The sequence below is a fragment of the Anolis carolinensis genome, chromosome 6 (genome assembly GCF_035594765.1).
Source record: "Anolis carolinensis isolate JA03-04 chromosome 6, rAnoCar3.1.pri, whole genome shotgun sequence".
NCBI lineage: Eukaryota > Metazoa > Chordata > Lepidosauria > Squamata > Dactyloidae > Anolis > Anolis carolinensis.
The window spans coordinates 42,985,985-43,013,836 of NC_085846.1; the positions used below are offsets into that span (position 1 = coordinate 42,985,985).

Consider the following 27,852-nt stretch of genomic DNA (forward strand, 5'->3'; position numbering starts at 1 on the left):
ACAGACAAATTGTGAACCTTATCAAGAATTTCTTGTTACTACCATTATTTCCATGTACAACAATCTATGGTACGTACATTTACCGATCCTGCATGCTCTGGTGTTCGGTTTGGCGGGCATGCTTCCAAACAAAAACTTTGCTAGGTCTTACTTTCAGGGAGGCCATATATTTAGCAATTCAGCAAAACCTCTACTAGGTTTTATTTTCAGGGGATGTCTTATTTTCAGAGAAACAGGGTATATAAGCAATGGCAGAACATTTGCATTCAGAATAGAATTCTGTGTTTGATTCAAGTGGTGTTGTTGACATAGTATCATGTTGTTTATAATGAGGAACAGAGACCCGCAACTATAAATCATACTAATATATGACATAATGGTGAAGCTTAATTCACTCTGGGACCTGCATATCATCATCATAATCATCATCATCATCATCATTATCATCTGGTTTCAATCTTTTTATTGCTTAACCTCATTATAACTTCTCTATTTGTGGATTTTTAATGATATGCTTTTCAATTTATTGTGAGGTGCTCCAAGTCCTCAACTGCGAAAAAAATGAGATGGAAACAAATATAATGGTAATGATGGCAATGCAATGCAATACACAGCCTACAACACAGAGTTATATTCCTGGCTAGGAAATGGAAATGGAAATGTGTGAGGAGTGAATCCATCACGCTCATATTTGCCCATCACTTCAAACCGGGAACATACCCACTAAGACTGAGACGTGCTTCTTCCTTTTCTTCAGAAAGTACTGCAGGAACTGCCCAGTGCAGGACAAGGACAGGTCCTTAAAAGCATATGTTGGCCCATGCCAAAGCTCCAAAACATTCAAGCCATTCTTTAATCTTGACAGATGAACAACTTCCTTGTGTTTGAACCTGCTGAATGCCTTATCAATCAGGTCTGAAAGATGAAAAGAGATAATACAGCTAGGAGCATTTCAAAAATGCATTTACAATGTTTTTGGTAATGGTGCAGGCTCAAAAGGAGTGGACACTGTACCTTTAAATTTAAAACTTTTTTTAACAATCATATTGCAGAAATTACATTTTTAATCAAGATCAAATACAAATCATTGCTATGATTGCTTCCCCTCCCTCCCTCCTTCCAAAATGGACACATAAAACACATATACCTCAGAACAGTGCTTACTATAATTGTTCCTCGTTACACTATTTCCATACTGTTGCAGTATTTATTTATCATGTCAGAAGTGAATTGATATGAATACAGTTATAATGTATTTCAAAAAAACACACACACAAAGTTAAAAACTTGGCATTATACTAGATTTCCTTTGACCAAAAGCTAAACACTTGGCGTGCCCTCTTGTGCCCTTCCATTATTTTGGAAGTCACAGCTGTACTTGCACCCTTTATAGTAATCTGTATCCATCGGACATGGCAGATGACTTGTTATCAGTATGGAAGGTCAGTTTGTCTGTTTGTTTGTTTGGTTGCATACTGCAAGTAGCTTCTGGTGTGAGAGAATCAGTCATCTACAAAGACGTTGCCCAGTGTGGAATACATCTCACCAGTTTAAAACAGTGGATGTGGCTCTTAATGAGAAACGCTGCATCATCACAGGATGGCTACGCCCCACACCACTTCCGAAATTATACTGCTTAGCCGGTATTGAACCACCTTACATCTATCAGGAAGTAGCAGCCAATAACAAAAGGACCAAGGTATTGACATCTCCAGCCCATCTTCTATTCGAATATCAGCCAGCAAGTCAATGCCTTAAATCAAGAAATAGCTTCCTAAGATCGACACAGACACCCACAGGAATATCTCAGCAAGCGAGAGTCCAAAAGCAGCAGGCTAGAATCCAGAACCTCAATCCATGGCTGATACCGGATGAGAAATTCCCTCCCGAGCACACAGAAGACTGGGCAACTTGGAAGGAGATGAATAGACTGCGCTCTGGCACCACAAGATGCAGAATCAACCATAAGAAATGGGGCTACAAAGTGGCGTCCACGACATGCAAGTGGGGAGAAAAGCAAACCTCAGACCACTTATTACAATGCAATCTGAGCCCTGCCACGTGCACAATGGAGGAGCTTCTCACAGTGACACCAGAGGCACTCCAAGCGGCCAGCTTCTGGTCAAAAGACATTTGAGTATAATGCCAAATTTTAAACTTTGTGTGTTTTTTTTAAAATACACTATAACTGTATTTATATCAATTCACTTCTGACACAATAAATAAATAAATCAGTATGGAAGAACGATTCAGCCATCATTTCATAATGAGATGGAAAGAGGCCATCTCATCCTTTGCAAAAATGTTTTCAGCCTGTCCCTGACTTCGCACTTTTTTTGAACCCACAATTCTCTGGTTGCAACAACTCTGCTGCCTGTCATTCTGTTTCCAAGCACAATTCTAAGATGGTGAAAACCCTTTTCCTTTAACATCCTTTGATAGCTGATTATTTGGGGTCAAGGGCCTCTCATTTGCTATGTTATTTATATTTGTTTCTTAATTGTTTGGTTACAACACGTAATACTTTTCGACCTCATATCATTGTCTAGATTTTATCTTCCCTTTACTGCTACTCAATAAACAGAAGATAAGCACACAGAGGCCACTCACATTCTTACCATCCAATCTATTCTAGTCTTTTGGCTATTTTTGCTGCAACAGATAAAAACCACTCACTGCCATATGTGTTACCTTAAAATTACGTTCTACGGTCAAAACAGAATTTGTGGAAATCCCTGTTTAGGATGGAAGACATGGCACAAGGGAAGAGGTTGGTATGTCTTTTCCTCCTTACTTGACAGTCCCTGTTAAAATCTCTTCTGTTTATATTTGACTTAGAAGGGGAGCTCCAATTCACACCAAAATGGGATTTCTGGGGGTGGAGAGTGAGCTTTACTTTGGGGATGCAACATGGAAAAACATGTTTATACTCTTTCCACTTTCCATAGTTCTCCCAATTTTCCATTTCCAGCTTAAGACAAGAGCAACACTTAGCCTCCACTTCAAGTAAAACATTTACCAGCATGAAGAATTTGACCCTCCGAAGTTCATCTTCTAACACTTTGTGTATAAATAATAATAACAATAATAATACTACTAATAATACAGTAGAGTCTCACTTATCCAAGCTAACGGGCCGGCAGAAGGTTGGTTAAGCTTCTTGGATAATACGGGGGGATTAAGGAAAAGCCTATTAAACATCAAATTAGGTTATGATTTTACAAATTAAGCACCAAAACATCCTTTTATACAACAAATTTGACAGAAAAAGTAGTTCAGTACGCAGTAATGTTATGTTGTAATTACTGTATTTATGAATTTAGCACCAAAATATCACGATATATTGAAAACATTGACTACAAAAATGGCTTGGATAATCCAGAAGCTTGGATAAGCGAGACTCTACTGTAATAACTTTATTATTATATAAAGCCCCATCTCCCCGAAGGAACTCGGGGCAGCTCCCATGGGGACCAAGCCCAAAATACACCACAAAATACAACAACAAGATACATTTAAAACATACAAACATATAAAATCAAAGGCATATAAAATACAATAAAAACATACTCGCAATAATCAATAGTCTTCTAAACTTCTCCTGAGATCAGAAGCCTGTGTGTTATTTTTTGTGTCCACCTTACATTATTTGTAAAACACAACACATACCACATTAGTACGTTTCCCACTTCTGTGAATCATTAGAATAGTGAATGTGTTGCCTTCAAGATCATAAAAGTTGTGGACCATGGCCTTGGACTAGTCCAAGAGTGACTGGTAGCTGGTCCAAGGCAAGCGTTCAACAAGGAAAGAAGCAATTGTAGCTAATGGGCCTAACACACTGGGATAGTCCTACCAGTTTGTCAGTCAAATGGTTTAAGAAGCATGGCTTTAGATCAGAGCTTTCCGAACTTTGTATTGTGACACATTAGTGCATTGGCCTAAGTGCATAATTGTGTTGTAGAAACCTAACAAGAAGCCCATGAGTATGTGAAATAAGCAATAAATCATATATATTTAAAAACATAAATGAAGGCTTTCAGGAGACATATTGTGTTCCCTTACATACTACAATTGATGTATGTGTTCATATCTTTTATAAGGGGCTGGTTTACCCTTCAGTTTGCTAGTAAAACTGAATTATTGTGTCGCAAAATGATGCATGTCTAAAAAATGTGTCACCAACATCAAATGTTTGGAAAGCTCTGTTCCAGTTGTTGTTGAACTGCCACTCCAACTGCTTCTAGTACAGGTCATGGTAAAGGAACATGGAAGTTGCAATCCAAGGGGCCAAGGGTGCACAAAAAATTAAACTAAAAATTTGGAATTTTTTTAAAAAAAACTCCCTTGTCTCAATACTGAGCTGCATTTAACTTACCACTTAGCTTTGGTTTAGGAATCAGTTCAGGTGATATGAAGATAGAGCATAGCTGTTTCACCAATTCCGGATAGGAGAATCTACTCCAGGTCTTAAGTGTGTCCAAGTCCAAAGCTGGGATGCTTTCAGGCATGAAAAGACCCCCATCAATTGCATACCCAGAAAAAAGAACCCCTTCGAAATCAGTGGTTCCAGCTCCTCCTCGGGTGCTGATGTATCTCATATTTATGTCCTCAAATTCCTACAACAAACACAGCTATTACAACAAATTATCTTCAGACTGGGTGACCAAAGAACTATCAGCACATCCCATAACAAATAACAGACTTTGCCCTTTTAATGACAGGTGCCTATAGCCACCAGATCAGGCAATCCCCCATCAGTCTTGAAAATGAGGTGAAATCTATTCATCTGAAGCAACTCAAGAAAAACAATTAATTTAAGCCTCAGGAAAGAGATCCCACAATCTTGAAAAAAAAACAACTAGTGGCAATAACTCAAGAGCGTTTGGTTTCCCATTCATCTTTTCATTATGGCTCCGCAGCACTTGTTCATCTTATACTACCAAAACATTTAAACCTTAACTTTCTTTACACAGCAAAAACAAATCCTCATCTGAGTTACAAGTGGCAGCAGTTCTTAGGTCCAATGTTCAGGAGTTATCAGCGTAACAACACAACTGGCTCCACTAAGATGGCACGATAAACACAAATCAAAACCTTTACTGTGATTTTTCTAGATATCAGTGTACGTTTTTGGATAATTTGTATTTGCACGATGTTATAATGGTTATTTATTTACTTATTAAAAGATACCCTAGCCTAGACCTGAGGTTCAGCATAAATCAAATCAAATCAGAACAGTAATTTTAAAAGACGTGAAATCATTCATCATTCAAATCCAAACAATTAAAAACTTGTGACAATGATGCCAACTGTGGCGCATGTGCAAACTGGAGACACCAAAGGCATTTTTAAGTGGGTTGAAGTTGGTACCAGCATTATTGCTAATTGGGCTTCAAAAAGGACATTTTCCCATGGTAGAGGTGCCACAGCATCCAATGAAAACAGTCCAGTAGAATGCCATGAACAATGGTATCAAAAATTCCAGAGAGATTCCATGTCCTCTCCCCAATGTATTATTATTATTATTATTATTATTATTATTATTATTATTATTATTATTACTACTACTACTACTACTACTATTACTATTACTGTTAATATCTATGGGCAATACGATTGCTGTTGCCCACTTTTGGTCTAAAACTATTTAGCTGCTTGTGATTCCTTTATTTTATCGCTTTTAAACTTATTTATTGTGCAGTGCTTTTGACACAAAATAAATAATTATTAATAACAATATTACTATTATTAGCTGGATTTTTATCCTGTCATATCATTAGTCCGATTTGCCTCAAAGCGCTAAGGAATCCTTTGGATTCTATACATCTGAAGGTACAGGACAATCACTCGTGGGAATGCCAGAAATAGATGAATATCTAAATATTTATGTGCTCCTCTTTTTGACAATGCAGCCAAGTCAATTTGAAAAAAAAAACTTGCAATGTACGGTAATAAGCAAGTGATTTACAATAGGAAGGAGCCATTGTGGCACCACGATTATTGGACTATTAACTCTGGAGTCCAGAGTTCAAATCCTGGCTCAGTCATGAAAATCTGCTGGGTGATCTCAGGCGAGTCACACACTTTTAGCCTCAGAAAACCAGGGGATTTATTTATTTACTATATTTCTACCCACTCTTCTCACCCCGAAGGGGACTCAGAGTGACTTACAATTATGGCAAAATTCAATGCTGCATTAAAATATAAATAACAAATAAACACATAAACACATAGAATAATAAAGCATATAAAATATATAAATACAATTTAAAAGATTAAAAACATAATGCCTAAACCTGCAGTCATCATTTGGGTTGCATTCCATGTTGCACTATTCCTGAAATGTGTGGTGCCATAGCCAGGTCTTCAGTTTTTTCCTGAATGTGAGGAGGGAGGGGGGCAGTCTAATGTTGCTGGGGAGGGAGTTCCATAGTCAAGGGTCACCACTGAGAAGGTCCTGTCTCTCATTCCCACCAATCACGCCTGCAAGGGGGGTGAGATCGAGAGAGGACCTCCTCGGCCGACCTTAAAGCTCTAATCGGTTCATAAGGGGAGATATGTTCAGACAGGTAAGTTGGGCCAGAACCGTTTAGGGCTTTATAGGCCATAGCCAACACTTTGAATTGTGCTTGGTAGCAGACTGGCAGTCAGTGGAGCTGGCATAACAGAGGGCTTGTATGCTTTCTGTACATCACTCCGGTAAGCAAGCTGCCCTTTGGGCTATTTGAAGCTTCTGAATAGTCTTCAAAGACAACCCCACATAGAATGTGATGGTTTGGGGATTGGTTTGCCTATCCAAACATTTCATGTTGGCAATACACTTTTTAGACCTGCATCATTTCGCGATACAGTCATTCAGTTTTACTAGCAAGCCAACCTTTTATAAGAGATATGGGAGCATAAATGGGGCCCGGGCTGTGGCGCAGGCGGGAGAGCAAGCCAGCTGCAATTAACTGCAATGAATCACTCTGACCAGGAGGTCATGAGTTTGAAGCCCGCTCGGAGCCTATGTTTGTTTGTCTTTGTTCTATGTTAAAAGGCATTGAATGTTTGCCTATATGTGAGAAGGGCGGAATATAAATGCTGTAAATAAATAAATAAATAAATTGTAATCACAAAATGTGTGGGGACTCAACATCTCTCATGACAATCTCTCATTTATATACAGTAGAGTCTCACTTATCTAAATGTTGGATAAGCGAATATGTTGTATAATAAGGAGGGATTAAGGAAAAGCCTATTAAACATCAAATTACGTTGTGATTTTACAAATTAAGGACCAAAACATCACGTTATACAACAAATTTGACAGAAATATAGTTCAATACGCAGTAATGCTATGCAGTAATTACTGTATTTACAAATTTAGCACCAAAATGTCATGATGTATTGAGAACATTGACTACAAAAATGCGCTGGATAATCCAGAACGTTGGATAAGCGAGTGTTGGATAAGCGAGACTCTACTGTATTTTTATATACATGACTGATTATTTCTCATAGGCTCAAAGGTGTCACATTACATTTGTACGACACACTGACTTGGCACTAGATATGTGTTGCAACAACCAATTTGGAAAGCCGTGCTGTCATGATAGGCTGGAAATGGTTTGAAGAAACACAATAACAGAAGAGGAGCATAAGCATACTATTACCCCGTTACCATTACAGTTGTTGTTATTGATATTGTTAATATTTATTTATATTTCACTTTATCTCTCCCACAGGAGATCCAAAACAGCTTTAACATAAAAACATCAGCATGAAATTTAAAATTTACAAATATGCAAACATTAAAACAGGGCTAGGCAACACTGCAATCAAGTGGTTAGTCTCTCCAAGATATAAGCGGGGAATTAGTATTGTTCTGGCAATGGCTGTTGTTGTTTATTTGTTCAGTCGCTTCAGACTCTTTGTGACCTCATGGACCAGCCCAGGCCAGACCTCCCTGTCCACGTCGCCACCCCCAGCTCCTTCAAGGTCAAGCCAGTCACTTCAAGGATACCATTCTTCCATCTTGCCCTTGATTGGCCCCTCTTACTTTTTCCTTCCATTTTCCCCAGCATCATCTTCTCCAAGTGTTCCTGTCTTCTCATTGTGTGGCCAAAGTACTTCATCTTTGTCTGTAATATCCTTCCCTCCAGTGAGCAGTCGGGCTTTATTTCCTGGAGGATGGATTGGTTAGATCTTCTTGCGGTCCAAGGTACGCTCAGAATTTTCCTCCAACACCATAGTTCAAAAGTGTCTATCTTCCTTCACTCAGCCTTCCTTATGGTGCAGCTCTCATATCCATAGGTTACTAAGGTGAATACAATTGCTTTAACAATGTGGACCTTCATTGCCAGTGTGATGTTTTTACTCTTCACTATTTTATTGAGGTTGGTCATTGAGGTTGCTCCTCAGCTTCTCCTCACATTCAGCCATCCAAGTAACATCATCTGCATATCTACGGCTGTTGATGTTTCTTCCAGCAATTTTAACTCCAGCTGTGGATTCATCAAGCCCTGCACGTTGCATGATGTATTCTGCGTACAAGTTGAATAGGTAGGGTGAGAATATACAGCCCTGCCGTACTCCTTTATCAATCTTGAACCAGTCTGTTTTTCGTGGTCTGTTCTTACTGTTGCTACTTGGTCGTTATACAGATTCCCCAGAAACAGACAAGGTGATTTGGGCCGGGCTGTGGCGCAGGCCATTGAGCAACCAGCTGCAACCAGCTGCAACAAATCACTCTGACCAAGAGGTCATGAGTTCGAGGCTAGCTCGGAGCCCCGTGTTTGTCTTGTCTTTGTTCTATGTTAAGGCGTTGAATGTTTGCCTTATATGTATATACAGTAGAGTCTCGCTTATCCAACGTACTGGATTATCCAACGCATTTTTGTAGTCAGTTTTCAATACATCATGATATTTTGGTGCTAAATTCGTAAATACAGTAATTACTACATAGCATTACTGCGTATTGAACTACTTTTTCTGTCAAATTTGTTGTATAACATGATGTTTTGGTGCTTAATTTGTAAAATCATAACCTAATTTGATGTTTAATAGGCTTTTCCTTAATCTCTTCTTATTATCCAACATATTCACTTATCCAACATTCTGCCAGCCCGTTTATGTTGGATAAGTGAGACTCTACTGTACAATGTGATCCGTCCTGAGTCCCCTTCGGGGTGAGAAGGGCGGAATATAAATACTGTAAATAAATAAATAAATAAATATCCCCATACTACTCAAAGCTTGCCACAATTTATTATGATCTACATAGTCGAAGGCTTTAGAATAGTCAATAAAACAGAAATAGAAGTTTTTCTGAAACTCCCTGCCTTCCTCCATTATCCAGCAGATATTGGCAATTTGGTCTCTCGTTCCTCTGCCTTTTCTAAACCCTTGTACTTCTGGAAACTGTCGCTCCATGTATTGCTGGAGTCTACCTTGCAGGATCTTAAGAATTACTTGCACAGCATACTGCAAGATAATCTCCATTAGCGGTAAATTATGAAGCTGATTCCTAGGATCCAATGGCCTTCACAGCCAATGGCAGAACTGGTAACTAAACAATGAATGCTATCCCTTGTCGGGAATCCAATTCTGCGTGGCTAGCTAAATAAGGCGGCCTTGGGCTAAGCCAATGATGATTATAATCATTGACAATGACAGAAAACCAAGGTTGTCCCCTCTCTCTTTCCCCAAAATGGCTATAACAACTGTGCATGAATGTTAGTAGGAACAGAGGAAAAGTTACTCCTCCAGTCCTAAGTTTCTAAGATCTTTTGGGAGCTTCAAACTGACAAGCTCATGCATAAGTAACGGCGAGTGCATCTACACAGCTGAATTATTAGCACAGTTTGATACCACTTTAACTGCCTTGCCTCAAGGCTATGAAATCCTGGGAGTGGAAGTTGCCCAAGGTCTTTCGCCTTCTCTGCCAAAGGCTGATGGTGCCTCACAGAATTACAAACCCAGGGCAATTAAAGTGGTATCAAACTGGATTATTTCTGTAATGTAGATGCCTTCCCAAAGTTTATTATTTATTTATTTATTTATTTACATCACTTTTACCCCGCCTTTCTCCCCGAGGGGACTCAAAGCGGCTTACAATAAATAGGCAAAAATTCAATGCCTAAAAACAATGTAAAAACAACAATTCATATAAAACAATCTACAAAACAACAATTCATATGAAACAGATTCATATAAAAAGTTGTTTCTTTGGTTCGATGCCAGCGACTGCGTTATTCAGACTGCAGCTTTATTCTGCTTTGGCCTGATGCAGCCATGGCACAAGCAAATGTGAGGTAATCTGGTCTGGCGAGCAGTTTCCGTCCTTCCTACAGTTCTTGATCCTAGTCAGGGCAGTCTGCCCATGCTCAGGAACACTCTTCTCCTTCAGATTTCAACGCTGAGCCCTAGCGGTGAGCCGCCAAGTTAGCTCCAGACAACTGCTTACCGTCGAGTGTTTTGCACGAAGTCTCTCTTTAAATATTGCCTGGCTCCATTGGCGGCGGCAAATTGCACTTGCAATGCACTACAACTAACTTGCGCCTGTCCGTCTACGAAAGAAAGGCACCTGCTGATTGGACAGCGCCTCCTCGCTCGGCTGGTACCGCATCTACAATTGGACGGGACAGGAAAGACACCACAGAAGTAGAATATAGAGGCTCTCTCTTACACACATATTCCGGGTTCTCAGTTGTGCATTCTTTGTGCACATTCCATAGCAGTGAGTCGTAGCAGTTAAAATCGATTTAAACTGCATTAATTCTACAGTGTAGATGCACCCGTGGCAACATAAAAAGTAGCAAAGGGAAGGAAGGAATACAGCAGCATCCTGAAGACTCACTGATTTTGAAGTTTTTTCCATGAATTTTGATGGTTATAAACCATCAAATCCTCAAAGTACTACTCTGAGTACTATCAGGATGCTAGCAAGAGATGAAGGTAGGAAGATTCTCCTGCGTTTACAATCTTGACATGATGCAACACTGTTTTTGGCAGTGAAATATACTGTCTGACAGTCTGATGGAGTCTCCTCTGGAGGTTTATAAGTAGAGGCTGGGTGGCCATCTGTCAGGAGGGCTTTGATTGGGTGGATGCGCAACTAAGAAGAATAAATTGTTTTGCCTTCACACTCCCCTGCAGGCCCACTATTCCTTCCATTGTGAGTGTATTGCATTAAAAGATGTGGGTTTATTTTCAAGAAAGCTCTTGCAAAAATAAAAAAAGTTTATTCTAAAGGGGTTGCTGCTATTACAGTAATTCAGTTTCTCTAGCAACCAGGGTCCTTCCACACAGCCATATAACCCAGGATATCAAGACAGAAAATCCCACATTATCTGCTTTGAACTGAAATATATGGCAGTGTGGACTCAGATAACCCAGTTCAAAGCAAATATTTTGGGTTTTTCTGCTTTGATATTCAGGGTGATATGGCTGTGTGGAAGGGCTCTGGTGTTATGTGAGTCTACACTGCCTTATATCCCAGTTCAAAGCAGATAATGTGGGATTTTATTCAGCTGTGTGGAAGGGGCTCCAGAGGTTAAAACAACCTATTATTGTTGTTGTTGTTGTTGTTGTCTTTATATCCACCTTTCTCCCCATGGGGACTCAAAGCAGCTAAAAATCTATCCACACTAAACAGTTTAAAAAGAACAGTGTGGTATAAACAGAATTTAAAAACAGCAAATACACTAAGAGATATAGATACATACATAAATGGTAATCTATGGGGGGACACAACATATTGCATGAAAACATTTAATTTATATATATTTTTAAATAACCTATCATGACATACAGTCTGACATCATCTCTTCTGTCTTCCAGACGGGACTCCCAGAGTCTCAAGAAAAATGTTTTCATACTGAACCTTTTACTGGAGATGGGGAATAGTATGATTCTACAAGTTGACACTTCAAATCCCAATACATACACACACACATCTGAGGGCTCTTCCACACAGCCATATAACACAGAATATCAAGATAGAAAATCCCACAATATCTGTAAATATATGTAAAGGGATGCCATAAGGAAGAGGGAGCAGGTTTGCTTTCTGCTGCCTTTGATACTAGGACTCGGAGCAATGGCTTCAAATTACAGGAAAGGAGATTCCACCTGAACATTAGGAAGAACTTCCTGACTGTAAGAGCTATTCAGCAGTGGAACTCTCTGCCTCAAAGTGTGGTGGAAACTTTTAAACAGAAGCTAGATGGGCATCTGCCAAGGATACTTTGTGCTTTTCCTGCATGTTAGGGGGTTGGACTAGATGACCCATATAGTCTCTTCCAACTTTGCTATTCTATGGGAGAGAGAGGAAGAAGTGTTGGAGAAGCAAAGGTGCAGACAGAGAAGTTCAGTTCTTTTACTGGATCTGAACCCTGGCCAAGTGAGAACTGAGGAGCAAGAGGGTCATATTAAGTTTCCATATTTGGTCTCCTTTTGTGGCTACCATTTTTACCTCCTAATTCTCCATCTCTTTTCTACATTTCCCCCTCTTTCTCTTCCTCTCCTTTCTGCTTTACATTCCCTGTTTTTCCCTTATCCTTTGCTCTTCTCCTGCAGCTGCAGCTCATTTTGTGTTCTAGCTGGTCCTGGAGATATGCTGTACTTACAAGTCACATTTTTTAGAAGCTATGGGGACATAATGCATTTACCAAATCAAACACCCTAAGCCAGGCGTGGGCAAGCTTCAGCCCTCCAGGTGTTTTGAACTTCAACTCTCACAATTCCTAACAGCCAGTAACCCCATAACTATCTCTTTCCAATCATTTCATCAGAATAAGTGTCAGGTCCCCCTTCTCAGCTGCAGAGCACCAAGAAGTCAAAAGTAATCTCTATTGCATTTTCTTTTTACTGTATATAGGTAAAGGTTTTCCCCTGACGTTAAGTCCAGTCGTGACCGACTCTGGGGGTTGGTGCTCATCTCCATTTCTAAGCCGAAGAGCCGGCGTTGTGTGGCCGGCATGACTGCATGGAGCTCCGTTACCTTCCTGCCGGAGCGGTACTTATTGATCTACTCACATTTGCATGTTTTCGAACTGCTAGGTTGGCAGGAGCTGGGGCTAACAGCGGGCGCTCCCGGGATTTGAACCTGGCACCTTTCGGTCTGCAAGTTCAGCAGCTCAGCGCTTTAACACACTTCGCCGCCACCAGGGGCCCTTTACTGTATATACATTAGCTAAATGTTGCATATTGCATTCCACAACAAAATGCCTTTCAAAACTGGCAGTTAATTTATTATGTTTTCCTCCCCATGCATCTTGACTTATAACAAGTATCCATTAGATCAGTGGTTCCCAACCTTTGGGCCTCCAGGTATTTTGGACTTCAACTCCCAGAAATCCTAGCCAAGTTACCCGCTGTTAGCAAGTGTGGTAGCTGAAGTCCAAAACACCTGGAGGCCCAAAGGTTGGGAACTACTGTATTAGATCCATCTGTGCGGTCAACTGTTCCTCCCTTTCTGCTTTGTTTCTTTAACCCTGAGGTTATCTGGGACCTTGGATTTCCTTTGGGGCATTTGTGGAGGTGTGTCAATAGAGGTTCTGGCTATCTTCTCACTTCTTAGCAAAAGTGTGTTATCTTTCTATCTGTCCCTCTCTGAATCAAACCAGACCTATTGTCTCCATATCCACCTTGGTCAAGAAATTCCACAACTAAGCCACACAGTATCCTTCTGGCTCTCCTTGCAAGGGTGGGTCTTGGAGGTACTGTTTTGCAATGCCTCCAGTCCTTCCTAGAGGATCGTACCCAGAAGGTGTTTTTGGGGAACTCCTGCCCGGCCATGCAGCCATTGTTCTGTGGTGTCCCGCAGGGTTCAGTATTGTCCCCCATGTTGTTTAACATCTACATGAAGCCACTGAGTGAAATCATCCAGAGTTTTGGAGCTTGATGTCATCTGTACGCAGGTGATGCCCAACTCTTCTATTCCTTTTCACCAGATTACAAGGAGGCTGTACAGGTTGTGAACCAGTGCCTGGCTGCTGTGACGGTCTGGATGAGAGTAGATGAATAGATGAAACTGGCTTGAGGCATGGGTGCCGAATCTTTGCCATAAGTAGTCCCAATCTTATTAATTGGAGGAGGAAACTGACTCGAGGATCTCTGAAGGACATTCATTGAATAATTTCCCACACCTCCCAGTTCATTGTGAGGGGATTATGGAAATTAAAGAAAGGGGTTTGGGGTGCAACCAGACCACATTCCAAAGGCAATTCATAACAAAGGTTTAGGTGAGACACTGGGGTGCGCTCGCTGCGTTTGGTGGAGCAACTGATTTCTATTTCTATTCATACTTGCATAAATTTCATTATACATTTCATAATTTGGGTCTGGTTTCTTGATATCAGCAATACCCTGTGGAATCCTAGGATTGTGATTCAGGGAGAGGCATTTAGGACTCTCGGTGCATCTACACTCTAGAAATAATGCAACTTGACACTACTTTAACTGCCATGACTCAATGCTACTGAATCCTAGGATTTGTAGTTTGATGATGCCTAAAGACGTCCTAAAACAACTCCCAGGACTCCATAGCACTGAACTATGGTAGTTAAAGAAATATCACTAAATATACATTGTAGATGCACCCTCAGTCAGAACACTCAATTGTCTCACCAAACTACAAACTCCAAGATTAAATGGAATGGAAGCACGGCAATTGGATTGGAGTGATGGTGTCATAATTGTGTAGCATGGATGAATTTCAATGTGAATGGGAAAGAGGAGCTGTTGGGAGCAAGAGGACACTCAGAATACAGACCATGATCGGAAGGATTTCTTTCAACAGCTTACCCACCATGCCACAAGGAGAACACATAAAAATAGAAACTATGAATATATGGCCTTTTGTGGGTGGTTATTTTGGTGAATTTGTATTTTAGCTGTTCATTCCACCACTTAACACAGAGAACATCTCAGAACATCCTGCTGACACTTTCTTCTTTGGCTAATGAAATTTTGGTAAATGACACTGTTCTTTTTCAGGTGGCCATGGTAAACTGTCCAAGCCCTAAACTCTTTGATAGTGAATTTTAGATTATTGTTTTTAGCAGGTTTTTCCTTTATTATATTGCTTTTTCAGTTAGATATTTGTTTTATCAACAGCCTGTTACAGAAGAGTCTCACTTATCCAACATAAACGGGTCGGCAGAACGTTGGATAAGCGAATATGTTGAATAATAAGGAGGGATTAACGAAAAGCCTATTACACATCAAATTAGGTTATGATTTTACAAATTAAGCACCAAAACATCATGTTTAACAACAAATTTGACAGAAAAAGTAGTTCAATATGCAGTAATGCTATATAGTAATTACTGTATTTACGAATTTAGCACCAAAATATCATGATTGAAATATCATTGAAAACATTGACTACAAAAATGCGTTGGATAATCCAGAACGTTGGGTAAGCGAGTGTTGGATAAGTGAGACTCTACTGTACCTCTTTAAAAGGTTTTGTATAAGTGTATAGCTATATACAGGGGTCCACTTGCACACATGTATAGGTAACCAATAGATCTATGGACATATTCATTATAGGAAATGCCTACAAACAGTATAGTGCCTATTTCTGTTGTACCAAGATTTGATATATGCTGCACCTTCCCGGAGCTAAAATGTTATTTGATTTGTCAGTCAATACACTAATTCATGTGTTCCCCCTTCTTTGTCTCTGAAACAGACTTTATTTGATCTTATAAGCAACAAATAAATTAACAGGCACCACATTGCCCCTATAATAATATTATAATAATAAATGATAACTATTTTATATCCTGCCTCCATCTCCCCAAAGGGACTTGGGGTGGCTTACATGGGGAACAAGCCCTATCCAACAGAGATTAAAACCAAACATAGATTACAACATAATAAATTAAAATAATCTGCAGCTTCACAAGCAAGATAGCACAAATAAAAGTTGATCATCCCAGTCTATGTATAATACATTTTTCTGGGTTAATCAAATCAAGGGAACCTATGGGACAAAAATCATGGAGAACTGGAAAAGACCTTTAACACGAATCACTTAAGAAGTAACTAGACTTTTTTCACAATGGGCTATAAAGAAGACACCTCAGCAGCTATATTTGTTCTGAGACCAAAGGGCAAGAGCTAGGATGTGTTCAATGTACAGAGCCAAAGGTCATTTATGGCATGACTAAGCAATTCTGGCTTTACTTTTTAATGCCCTGAGCAATTGCACTCGATGGTGACTAGTGGTGTATCCATAATACAATGCATCCACTCCAAGTCTTATTCTGAACTTTAATGGAGTTATTCAAAATGCAAAACCAGAGTTTTCCGAAGTGTGTGTCATAACTGAGAAACTACCTGCCTTTGTATCACTCAATAGGATTTCGATGAAGTGTCCATGTCCATAAGTGTAATGTTCGCATATATTGGGATAACACAAATGTTGAGAGTCACGGTTCATCACTAACAATTTGGATATATATCAGGGAGAATTAACAATAATCATATTCTAAAGATTAGACCTCAGGATGTAGGATTTTGTTACAAAACAGCAAAAATAGCATTAAAATGTGAACTTGTTGTAGAAATAAATGGTTGATACCCACGCATTATTTGGTCTGGACTAGAAATTCTTCTGTTAAACCTAAGGAATCCAAGAATTTCTAGTCCACTCTTCTGAAGTACAGAGCTAGGGGATTGCCCAATATATCTTAATATCCATGGTGGGTCTTCCAGAAGAGGTTCTCTGTAAAATGAATGCCCGGGTACTTACATTTGTGTCATTATTCAATCTGCTGTCCACTGATAAGCCATTGAAAATGAGCATGTATTTTCCCAAACACCATCAGCTTTGTATTAATATAATGTTCAGCCTTTCTTTATAGTAAAATATGATTCTATGATTCTATGCTGAGCTTAGAGAGCCTTAGAAACCTATGCAAATAAGTGAAAATAAAACCATGTCATATAGAAGAATGGACACCTTTTTTGATCCAAGTGACAGCGAAAAACATTCTGAGAGACAATACAGGGATTGTGTTTTTCAGGTATACCATATATTAAAGAAAGACATCCTTCTTTTACTCTTTTAGTTATAACGATACAGTAAGTTAATGAGCAAGAAATGCCAAACTTAATCTAGCAGTCATATCGGAACTGAGTTCACTAATTAGAAACAATAAAAATTCTCTCTACGTTAGTGTTGGACAGTTTGTGCCATAACAGCTTTTTATCAAAAGCTGCTAAATCAACAAAAGCAACATACAAATGTTTGGTAGTACCAGCAAATCCTTGGTGGCCTAATAAAAGAAAGAATCAAACAATGATCAGTAGCACTCTGCCCTTTCCTAAAGCCAGTCTTTTCAGGGTGAAGGATATGGTTAATACAAATATTTACTACCGTATCTAAGTAAAAGTCAATGTCCAAAATATTGTGGTGTTGCTTATCACCCTTCTTCTGATTAGGAACAACTATACTATTTCTAACCCACTAAAATTAAATCTATAGTGCTGAGCTGTGAAAACAATTTGGCTAATATCAGGGCTCTCCATGGAGGAAAGAATTTGAGTGTTTCTGGAAGCATCATATTTTCTCCAGAGGCTTTGCTCAGATCAAGAACTATAATTATCTTTATCTCTGCTGCTGACGCCGATAGTTTCAGAAATAACAGGTGTTTCCCTGAATCCATTGCTTCACAAAAAAGGTAAAAGTTTCCCCTGACGTTAAGTTCCGTCGTGACCGACTCTGGGGGTTGGTGCTCATCTCCATTTCTAAGCCGAAGAGCCGGCGTTGTCCATAGATATCTCCAGGTCATGTGGCTGGCATGACTGCATGGAGCACCGTTACCTTCCCGCTGGAGCGGTACCTATTGATCTACTCACATTTGCATGTTTTTGAACTGCTAGGTTGGCAGGAGCTGGGACTAACAGCGGGCGCTCATTCCGCTCCCGGGATTTGAACCTGGGACCTTTTGATCCGCAAGTTCAGCAGCTCAGTGCTTTAACACACTGTGCCAGCAGGGACCCTATAAAGCCTGCTAAAATCAATATACAGTAGAGTCTCACTTATCCAAGCCTCGCTTATCCAAGCCTCTGGATAATCCAAGCCATTTTTGTAATCAATATTTTCAATATATTGTGATATATTCATAAATACATAAATTCATAAATACAGTAATTACAACATAACATTACTGCGTATTGAACTACTTTTTCTGTCAAATTTGTTGTATAACATGATGTTTTGGTGCTTAATTTGTAAAATCATAACCTAATTTGATGTTTAATAAGCTTTTTCTTAATCTCTCCTTATTATCCAAGATATTCGCTTATCCAAGCTTCTGCCAGCCCGTTTAGCTTGGATAAGTGAGACTCTACTGTACCATCAGTGTGATGAAATTTGCCCACTGACTACTGGTCTAACCATGTGAATACCAGTAAAATGATATCTCCCTATTACTTCTCATTCTTTTCCATCATAGCTAAGGCTAATTGTTTCTATTGTAATTTAACATATTTGTCTTTTTCTGATCCAAAAGATCAAACAATTTCCTATAAGCTAAAATATCAGAAGTAATATCCTTATTTCTAAGTGCCTTTGTTAAAATGTCAATCTTGCGGGTCCCATCAGGCCCTCCATGTCATTTTATGTGCCCCCCCCCTCCAGATGCTGGACTACAACTCCTGTATTCCTCATCATTAGAGATCCTTCCACACATGGAAGGGACAGGTGCCATTTATTACTTTTCCTCAGGGATCAAATGTCTTTGGTCAACCCTATCATCACAACGTGTCATGGACGTGCAAGGGCGCTGGAGGGACATAGGATTCACAATGTCATAATTTTTATTTTAAAAAATGACTTCAGCCTAGACCAGGCAGTGATAGACCCCATACTGTTTGTTCTACCCCCCTAGTGTGGTATCTAACAGGGACTAGAAGTGTTTGGGAGAAGTAAAGATAGTATATACTTCTTACCATTTTACAAGTCACTCTGTAAGTAAGGCAATACTAAAAGACTGGAGCTGAACACAATGCTATGCAATCTACAATTGCACGTCTCTCCCATTATTTGTCCCAGTCATACCCAAAGCTGCCCACAGTGGATTTGGTGACTTGGATTAAAAAAAATATGGAAGCCCTCCATGAAATAACAGACCAGCTAGAAATCTTTAACTCTGTAATGCTAGGTTTGCAGCACAAGTTCATAAACAATTATCAAGAATTGTGCATGTATTGAACAGGAAATACATATTTTGTAACAAACAACAAAGATAGAACCATATTCGCTTCTTAACATGTAATTCTTTGATCACAGATTGATTCTTTGATTCTTTGATTCTTAACATGCAGTTCTTTGATCACAGTCTATATTGGCTACTTAGTGATTGAATTATATAAATCAGCATTACTTTCTTTGGAATGCATCATTTTACAGTGAATGCCAAAGACAATCAACAAATGATGGTGCAAACAATCTTGAAAACATATGCAACATAGTTACACCTGGGGTTCCTTGCTGGACTTGCAATTTGTGCCTTTCGGTGACACGTTATCCCCTGAGAAGCTCAGTTTGAGGGATATCCAACAGGGTGGTGGCAATGAAACTCAGAGAGTAAAGCCTTTCCCAAACCATTGCACAGATCTGTATATCCTGTTGAATATAGAGAGACGTAGTTCTGAGTAAACATACATGGCCTTGAAGATAGAAATTCTGCCCCACCCATGTATCTAAGCTTGTGTAAAAGAGAATACACTTGTAGTGGGAGAAGAAGGGGAAAAAATAGGTAATTGTAGCATCTGATGGACAATGATGGGTATAATGGAAAATGTCTCAAGGGGATGAATTTCACCAACCATCTAAACCGGTTTTTGAAATGCTCCTCTGATCCATATCTGCTTACTTTTCCTTTACCATAACCAGTTCTGCTTTTACCCTTTTCCTCTAATAAGTTAGCAAACACAGCTTTTGGGAAAGAATGGATGAGGAGGACAATGAGGCATAAGAGTAATAGCTGAGATGGTAACAGAATTAGTCTTTCCTTAAGCATGAGGGCAAGGAGTGGAGGTCATTTGCTAAGAATGTGTCCATTTGTGCTAGGGTGCCATGTGGAAAAGCAGGGTTGCTCTACACTTAACAGTTGTGTAGAAGAGGGGATTGCAGCAGGTGTAACTTGCAAAATGAGTTACATCTGCTGAAAAATCCCCAGTTCTACCTAAGTATTAAAGGTATACAACCCCTGTCCTTAGAATACATACCCGCATACTTAGAAAACATCAACTGCACCCAGTGGGACAATTCCCATTGTTGGTATCTTTTGGGATTTGGTTCCAGGACCTTACTTGGATGCCGAAATCCCTGAATACTCACATCCCATTATATTTCATGGATTTGTAAAATGGTACCCATTATCTCAAATGACAAAATCAATTTGCTTGGAATATTTTCAAGTCGTGTATGGCTAAATACATGGGTGCAGAATCTGTGGATAGGACCAAATATATAATTAAAGCCGGTCCTAGTTCGATGAAAACGGAACAGCAAGTAAAGAGGCCTACATAGCCCACATTCCTTGGGAGCTTGCTCTCCAAGTAAGCATATTAAAACACTTTGGGACATTGTTTCAGCCTTTCTGGAACCATGAGAAAGTTCCAAATTCATTCCATAATTTCTCCAGTTAAGATAGTAAGGCTGGATCTTCCAACATGTCTTCTTCTAAGGGAGTGTGCATGGATCATAGAAAAGGGAAAATCTGTTAGTTTCATTTTCTCCCATATTCAATTTTTAGGAGATTTGATGAATTCTGGTTTTCTTTATATAAAAAATGAGCCGACATAAAATTCATGATCATGTCTCATGGACCGTTGGCCATAGTTGACAGTTTCATCGATCATTGGCCAGTTGCTTCCACTGAAATATAGTCAACAGCATCTAGTATTCTATGCCTTTAATATGCTGAGCAGAACTTGGAAAAATTACTACAGATCCCAGAATCCCACAACCATTATCACCTAAATAGAATAATAAAGTTGGAAGGGATCTCATGAGCCATATAGTCTAACTCTGTGTTCAATGCAGGCTCTCCAGATATAGCATCCCCAGAAAGTGTCTAGGCTTCAAGAGAAGAAGACCCATCACCTATTTAGGCAATCAGTTCTGTCACTGAATCCCTCTTGCTGTCAAGAATATCCTTCTATTCAAATTTAAATCTACCTCTCCTGTTACTTCAGAATATTGGTCTTATTTTCCGGGACAGCATAGGACAGGTGTCTCCCTCTTCTCTGTGGCAGTCCTTGAAGTATCTAAAGAATGCAATCATGTCACCACTGTCCTCTCTTCACCAAGGTGAACATGTCCAGTTCCTTTTTTTTCATATATTTTCTTCTCCATACCTCTTATCATCCTTGCTGTCCTTCTCTGAACGTATTCCAAATTGTCTAAACCTCTTTAAAATGAGGTGCTCAGAATCAAATGCAGTACCCCCAAATAAACCCTGACCAACACAGATTGTAAAGGGATTATTACTTCCATCAACTTGGAAATTTGGAGTTTTCTGAGAATTATTGTGCCCACCCCCAATTATATCTATCTGGGATAATGAGCCAAAGTATCGGTGGCTTTTGATAATAAAATAATATATAATTTGTAATAAAGTAAATCAGATTTAATACATTCAGATTGTTGCAGTAAACATTATTATTATTATTATTGTATGACACAGCAAACAAGATAGATATGCTGGATTTCGTATCACAAAACCACAAGTCGAACACTTCCCAAGTGTCTAGGACTGTGTGATATATTTTTGGATGATGCACGCAGATCCCAATAGGGTGGCCTTTTGCAGTTGGCAGATCATGATTTTGTCAATGTCTATTGTTTCCAAATGCCGGCTGAGATCTTTTGGTACGGCACCCAATGTGCCCATCACCACCAGGACCACCTGCACTGGTTTCTGCCAGAGTCTTTGAAGTTCAATCTTGAGGTCCTGATAGCGGCTGAGTTTTTCCTGTTGTTTTTCGTCAATGCAACTGTCACTTGAGATGGCAACATCAATGATCCAAACCTTTTTCTTTTCCACAACTGTGATGTCTGGTGTGTTGTGTTCTAGAACTTTGTCAGTCTGGATTCGGAAGTCCCACAGTATCTTTGCGTGCTCATTTTCCAAAACTTTTGCAGGTTTGTGATCCCACCAGTTCTTTGCTGCTGGCAGGTGGTACTTGAGGCATAAGTTCCAATGAATCATTTGGGCCACATAGTTGTGCCTCTGTTTGTAGTCTGTCTGTGCGATTTTCGTACAGCAGCTAAGGATATGATCAATGGTTTCGTCGGTTTCCTTGCACAGTCTGCATTTTGGGTCATCAGCTGATTTTTCGATCTTGGCCTTAATTGCATTTGTTCTGATGGCTTGCTCTTGGGCTACAAGGATCAGGCCTTCTGTCTCCTTCTTCAGTGTCCCATTTGTGAGCCATTATTATTATTATTATTATTATTATTATTATTATTATTATTATTATTATTATTATTATGTTCATTATGTTCATTTATACCCCACTTTTTTCTATAACAAGGATACTCATTTACCAAGGAGATTATCATTTACCAAGGGGTGTAGCAAGCAAGAAATATCTTCATAGGATACAGGATAACATATATAGTTCTCCATTCTTTCCATGGTTTGATACTCGGCCAAAGCTTGGAAGATCAAACTTAAGAGCCAAATGAGCTCATGCAACCACATCAAACCGAGGATAGAGCTCCTATTCCTTTAATAATTGTGTAGAAGAGGGAAGTTCAGCAGGTTTAGCTTGTCATGTGAAGTGTAGCTTGTATCACTTCCCGACAACTATTAAAGGCGTAGGGATCTTTTCCTCATCTTCATGTGGCTACTTGATCATACAGTCTTTATAGCAACAAAAATGTGGCTTTAACTTGGGGATAGTTGAGTGATAATGTCTGCCAGCCACAGAGTTAATATTTCAGCAGAGCCATAAACGAGTGAGATCATGCAACCTCTGACCAATTTCCAAGGCAAGAGTTTCTTATAAAAGGCAGGTTTGTCTTCTCTTAAAACAGTCTCCTTTACTGTTGAGCATCAAGAGATTATCCCCATAATGAGCTTCTCTGGAAAGTATGAACTCCAAACCCATGAAAATTTTGAGCCATTCATGAAAGCAATTGGTAAGAGGGCTTTTTTTATATTGATGAGTGAGATGAGGTGATATAAATGATAAATGAGTGATAAATATTAATTGATAAACTGTCATATTTGTTTATAATTCTTCTACTCTGCCTATTACTGTTGATTTGATTTCCCACTATTTAAAAGGGTTGAAATTATTTACTTATTTATTTACTATATTTATACCCCACTCTTCTCACCCAGAGCAGCTTACAGATTATGACACAATGTAATGCCGCATTGTACATACATTAAACTATGAGTAGTAAAATAATAAAGGGTATGTGGGGGGGGGGTCATGTTAGTTTTGTTATAAAATACAACTTATATACAAGTTTCTTATCTGATGTTGTCCTGTTCATACTGCATACTTTTCTACTGGTATCAATGTACAGTAGAGTCTCACTTATCCAACCTTCTGGATTATCCAACGCAGTTTTGTAGTCAGTGTTTTCAATACATCGTGATATTTTGGTGCTAAATTCATAAATACAGTAATTACTACATAGCAATACTGCGTATTGAACTACTTTTTCTATCAAATGTGATGCATAACATGATGTTTTGGTGCTTGATTTGTAAAATCATAACCTAATTTGATGTTTAAAAGGCTTTTCCTTAATGCCTCCTTATTATCCAACATATTCACTTATCCAACGTTCTGCCAGCCCGTTTATGTTGGATAAGTGAGACTCTACTGTACTATGAAATAACAATACAGTATATATTTTTATTTTTCCTACACATTATAGTAGTATTAATTGCTTCTATAAGCATCTGTGGTATTTGTGCAATAAATCCAAAGTAAGCCCCATTGACCTCAATCTTAAATTTGAATCATGGATATGTAGGAACTGGAAACCTTACAAATTCTAGAAGTTGTAGTTTAAGAGAGAAGACATTAAAGCTGTGCATATGTTTGTGTATATATAGGAACACGCTGTTAAATGTCATATTGTGGCTAAGGGCACTTGTTCACAAAAATGCTTGAAGCTGGTCATATTTCATTTCATTTGAAATTATATTGCTTCATTTTTAATAAATAATAATAAAAGTTGAAGAAAAGTTCATTTTTTAAAAAATATTAAAAGGCACTCAGAAATATAATGAAGGGTAATCCTCTTCATCCTAGCCTTGTTTGGGACAAGCAAGTGTTCCCTTAGTGAGCTTCATAGTGGCAGTATAGTGATAATCATGGTATTGTTTCTATTGTATCTTTTGATCAAAAATACATTAATATCCCTGAAGGCAGTATAGTGTAACTTCAGCAGCAGGAAGTGGTTCAAAAATTATGCTTCCACTTTTTCCCATATAGCAAGCAATATTCAAAGTACAGATAGTTTCTCACTACTTCCCATTCAAAAGTTGCTCACCAACAAAGACTTCTTAAAAGGATTTCACTCATTTTAGGAATGGAGAATTTCCAGTCTTCATTTTCTGGTTCCTCCAAATCCCACTTGTGTGCTTGCCATTTCCGAGCTCAGCCTTGGATGGCAATGTTCTGTCCTTTTTGAAACCAGAAAATTGTGCTTTTTGGTGCATTTTTCAAAATATATGAATATATTTTTGTTCACATCTAAAGTGCACATTTCTATTGATGAAAGTTAGCCTGTTTGCATTTTCAGCTATGCACATTTCTGAATTTTATATTTTTACTGAAAAACATGGCAAGCTTCAAGCACATAGATACACGGCAAGATGTTGCCTTGATAGGAGACATGGAATGGATATCTGTAGACCCCCTTACTTTTAATCTGATATTTACTTCATTTCCAGCCTGGACTCATTTTTCCCCATTTTCCACTGTCAAAGATGTGGGTTTATTTATTTTCCTCCTATGGCCAATTGCATTTGATTTCAAGACTAAGTTCTCTGAAGTATTTCCATATTGGGTTTATGTACTTATGAGTGTTTACTTCTTCCCAGGTCTTTCCGATGAGTTGATTGAAAAAGGCAAGGATGTAAAGAGCATCTCTGAAATTGAGCAAAATGGCAATAAGTTCAAGGTCACTGTGACAACTGGTAGTAAAGTGCTGATTAATGAGTTTACAATTGGAGAAGAGGCTGAACTTACCGCTCCAACAGGAGAGAAGATGAAGGTAGGCTTCATCGTTTGGATTACATTTAAAGCTTGGTTCTCAGAAGAAGTAGTTGTTCTCAAAGTAAGATTGCTCAGACCAGCAAATAATTGTAGCAACCCAAGGTGGGTTTTTCCCTGCCAATACATCTCCATGCAAGTCAACACACTGGTCACATGAAAAGTGAAGTGTAGTAGTCATTCAATCTCACTTCAGTGCTGGTGACTAGATTGCACTGAACATCTTTAAAATAAAATACAAAAATGGGCTACAAAAATACAAGGGAGGCATGTGTCCACACTTTACACACTACTCATGGTAGGACTAGCTTTGCAAGATTTACAAATAGCTTCTTCCATTGAGCACTCAGAAATGAAGGACTTCATCATATGGACATTTTCCTCTGTTTCTATACATTTCAAAGTGAACCATCAAACAACGCAGGACTTCTCCTGGTGATTGCTCATGAGACTCCATCTCCACAGTGTGTAGGAATGGGATAAGCTATCTCTTGTGTAGGGGTTGAAGGGAAACGATCCCATGTGATGTAGTGTTTCAAAAAGGAGACCTGTCTCCTTTAGTGTCAGGGTTTAAGGCAAATGATTCATGGAAAGTGGTGTTTCAAAAAGGATACTTGTTTAAAAAGTGTGCTGGTATCCTTGAAATGGTTGAGCTAGAAAGGGGAGGAGGCAATCCTGTGTGATAGGGATGAGTAAATTCTCCAACGTCTCTAAAAACGGGACCCCATGAAATGCCATGCAAAGACTTTTCCACTCACTTTCCCCCCTTGTGGGATGAAGTCCTAGGAGAAGCTAAAATTTTTACAGATGAGTGTAATGAAAATGTGTAGGGTAACTTGTATTCATAGGCTTTAAACACACCCATTTTTCTCATTTTCTCAACCACGTTTGGTACATTTGCCCCAGATCACATAGAAGTCTCATTTTTAATTCTTACACCTCATGTGGAATTTTTTAAAAATTTATTACATGCAGACATTTGAACTGGGATACTTCACTTTCTTCCTCCCACAGGCCGTTGTTCACATGGAAGGAGACAATAAGATGGTTGCAAAGCTGAAGGACATCACATCTGTAACTGAAATAAATGGAGACACCATCGTTAATGTAAGAACACTTTGAGTGTTGGGTCTCAAATATAGGTGACTTTCTGGGTAATCACTGTAGCCTTCCATTACAAAGGTTGAAAGGGGATGATGTGCATGATGTACTCATGCTACAAACATTGATGTCACAGTTGCATGAATATGTACTTCTCCTACTCTCAATATGTATAAAGCTGAGTGTTTATTTTCAAAATCAAAGGGAAAGGAGGCAGACTGAGAAATGGTTTTTCAATCCCTTTGTAGATTACATTCTTGGTGTAGATTAATGTCTTCACTATAAATTGTATGTATAGATTAATCTGCTTTCTTGATGACTAATCTGTATGTTGATAGCATGAGAAGAGTTAATCATGACATGAATAGATGAATTAAGAGAGAAGTGCTTAGCTAGAACTGGAATAGACCCACCAGGTCAAAAAAATCCCGATTCCAGTGGTTCTCAACTTGTGAGTCCTTGGGTGTTTTGGTCTACAACTCCCAGAAATCCCAGCCAGTTTACAAGCTGTTAGGATTTCTGGGAGTTGAAGGCCAAAACATTTGAGGACCCACAGATTGAGAACCACTGCCTGATTCGGTGAGAGTGTTTTGGTTAGGACTAACAATAGAAGTGATTTACTGGCATTTCCCCCAAATTCTATGTATGTCCCAATTTATTTAGATTTGTAAAGGAATTTTATACACCACCTTTCATATCAGTGAGTCTACTGGCTTACAAAATTTGACCCACAGACCTAAATCCATGAAGTTGTCACAAATGATGTACTAATGTTGTCAGATCATGCCAACTTTTGGCAAAACAAGGCGCCAACCTCAGGCAGCACTATGAGATCGATGGTTTAATAATCGTTTCCCCAAAGTGACTAGTTACATTGGGAGGCCTTCCACCTTGCAGACTTCATGGTTGAGAAAAAAATATTTTTAATTGACACCTAAACTTTGCCAATGTGGTGGTTTGTATTTTAAACATTAAACACGATTGGGGTTTTTTAGTTAAAGAATCTAGATATATCTGGTGCACTTAAGTTTCAGTGCTTTTCAGTATTGTAGGAAGTACGTGAATATTTTCCAATTGTTTCTTTGCAGAATACAATATATTGATGTTTAATCTTTTGTGTCTTTCCAGACGTTGAGTGTGGGTGACATCCATTACAAGAGGATCAGTAAGAGAATCTAGATAACTTAGACATTTCTATACTTTTACTGAGTAAAAGGGATAAAATAAAGAGCAATGTGTTGAAAAAAGTCTCTTCATTTATAACATTTTCTCTAAGTATATGAATATAGTCCTCCCTCCACATGTGCAGATTTGGTTATTCTTAGATTTAACTAAAAATGAATCTCTCAGTCCTGCAGTGGGTTTCTATGGTCAACTTCCTCCAGTCCTGATGGAAGACCTTGAGATTTATAGGGAAAACACCTCAGTAGGAATCTCTAGATCAGTGGTTCCCAACCTTTGGTCCTCCACGTGTTTTTGACTTCAACTCCCAGA

At 38.9% G+C, this 27,852-nt stretch overlaps 2 protein-coding genes across 5 annotated transcripts in view; one reads left to right on the plus strand and one right to left on the minus strand.

Moving 5' to 3' along the window:
* The window catches only part of thnsl2 (threonine synthase like 2), a 20,116-nt gene extending 9,572 nt beyond the window's left edge, over positions 1 to 10,544 (minus strand). The window contains exons 1-3 of one of the 3 annotated variants that reach the window (XM_003222400.4): positions 10,451 to 10,544; positions 4,379 to 4,619; positions 721 to 915 (exon numbers count right to left, since the gene is read on the minus strand). In XM_003222400.4, the coding sequence (XP_003222448.1) occupies positions 721 to 915; positions 4,379 to 4,601 (418 nt within the window). In that variant the 5' untranslated portion in view covers positions 4,602 to 4,619; positions 10,451 to 10,544. Of the gene's footprint in view, positions 1 to 720; positions 3,590 to 4,378; positions 4,620 to 10,450 lie in introns of those variants that run through there. The other 2 variants (XM_062958072.1, XM_062958073.1) reach the window with 2 other exon arrangements.
* Positions 10,545 to 10,707: 163 nt separating this feature from the next.
* On the plus strand, positions 10,708 to 27,605 carry fabp1 (fatty acid binding protein 1). 2 transcript variants are annotated; one of them, XM_062958079.1, is made up of 4 exons: positions 10,708 to 10,941; positions 25,086 to 25,258; positions 26,272 to 26,364; positions 27,487 to 27,605. In XM_062958079.1, the coding sequence occupies exons 1-4, from the start codon at positions 10,863 to 10,865 to the stop codon at positions 27,535 to 27,537; spliced, it is 396 nt and encodes a 131-aa protein (XP_062814149.1). In that variant the 5' UTR covers positions 10,708 to 10,862; the 3' UTR covers positions 27,538 to 27,605. The 2 variants fall into 2 exon arrangements, with proteins under 2 accessions (XP_062814149.1, XP_003222417.2); XM_003222369.4 differs by lacking the exon at positions 10,708 to 10,941 and adding an exon at positions 22,970 to 23,158.
* The last annotated feature ends 247 nt before the right edge of the window (positions 27,606 to 27,852 follow it).

Bases quoted from the DNA above. Each gene is read 5' to 3' on its own strand.
- fabp1 (XM_062958079.1), top strand. From the start codon at position 10,863: ATGAATTTTGATGGTTATAAACCATCAAATCCTCAAAGTACTACTCTG. The intron at 10,942-25,085 runs GTAGGAAGATTC...ACTTCTTCCCAG, and splicing joins GATGCTAGCAAGAGATGAAG to GTCTTTCCGATGAGTTGATT. The intron at 26,365-27,486 runs GTAAGAACACTT...GTGTCTTTCCAG, and splicing joins ATGGAGACACCATCGTTAAT to ACGTTGAGTGTGGGTGACAT.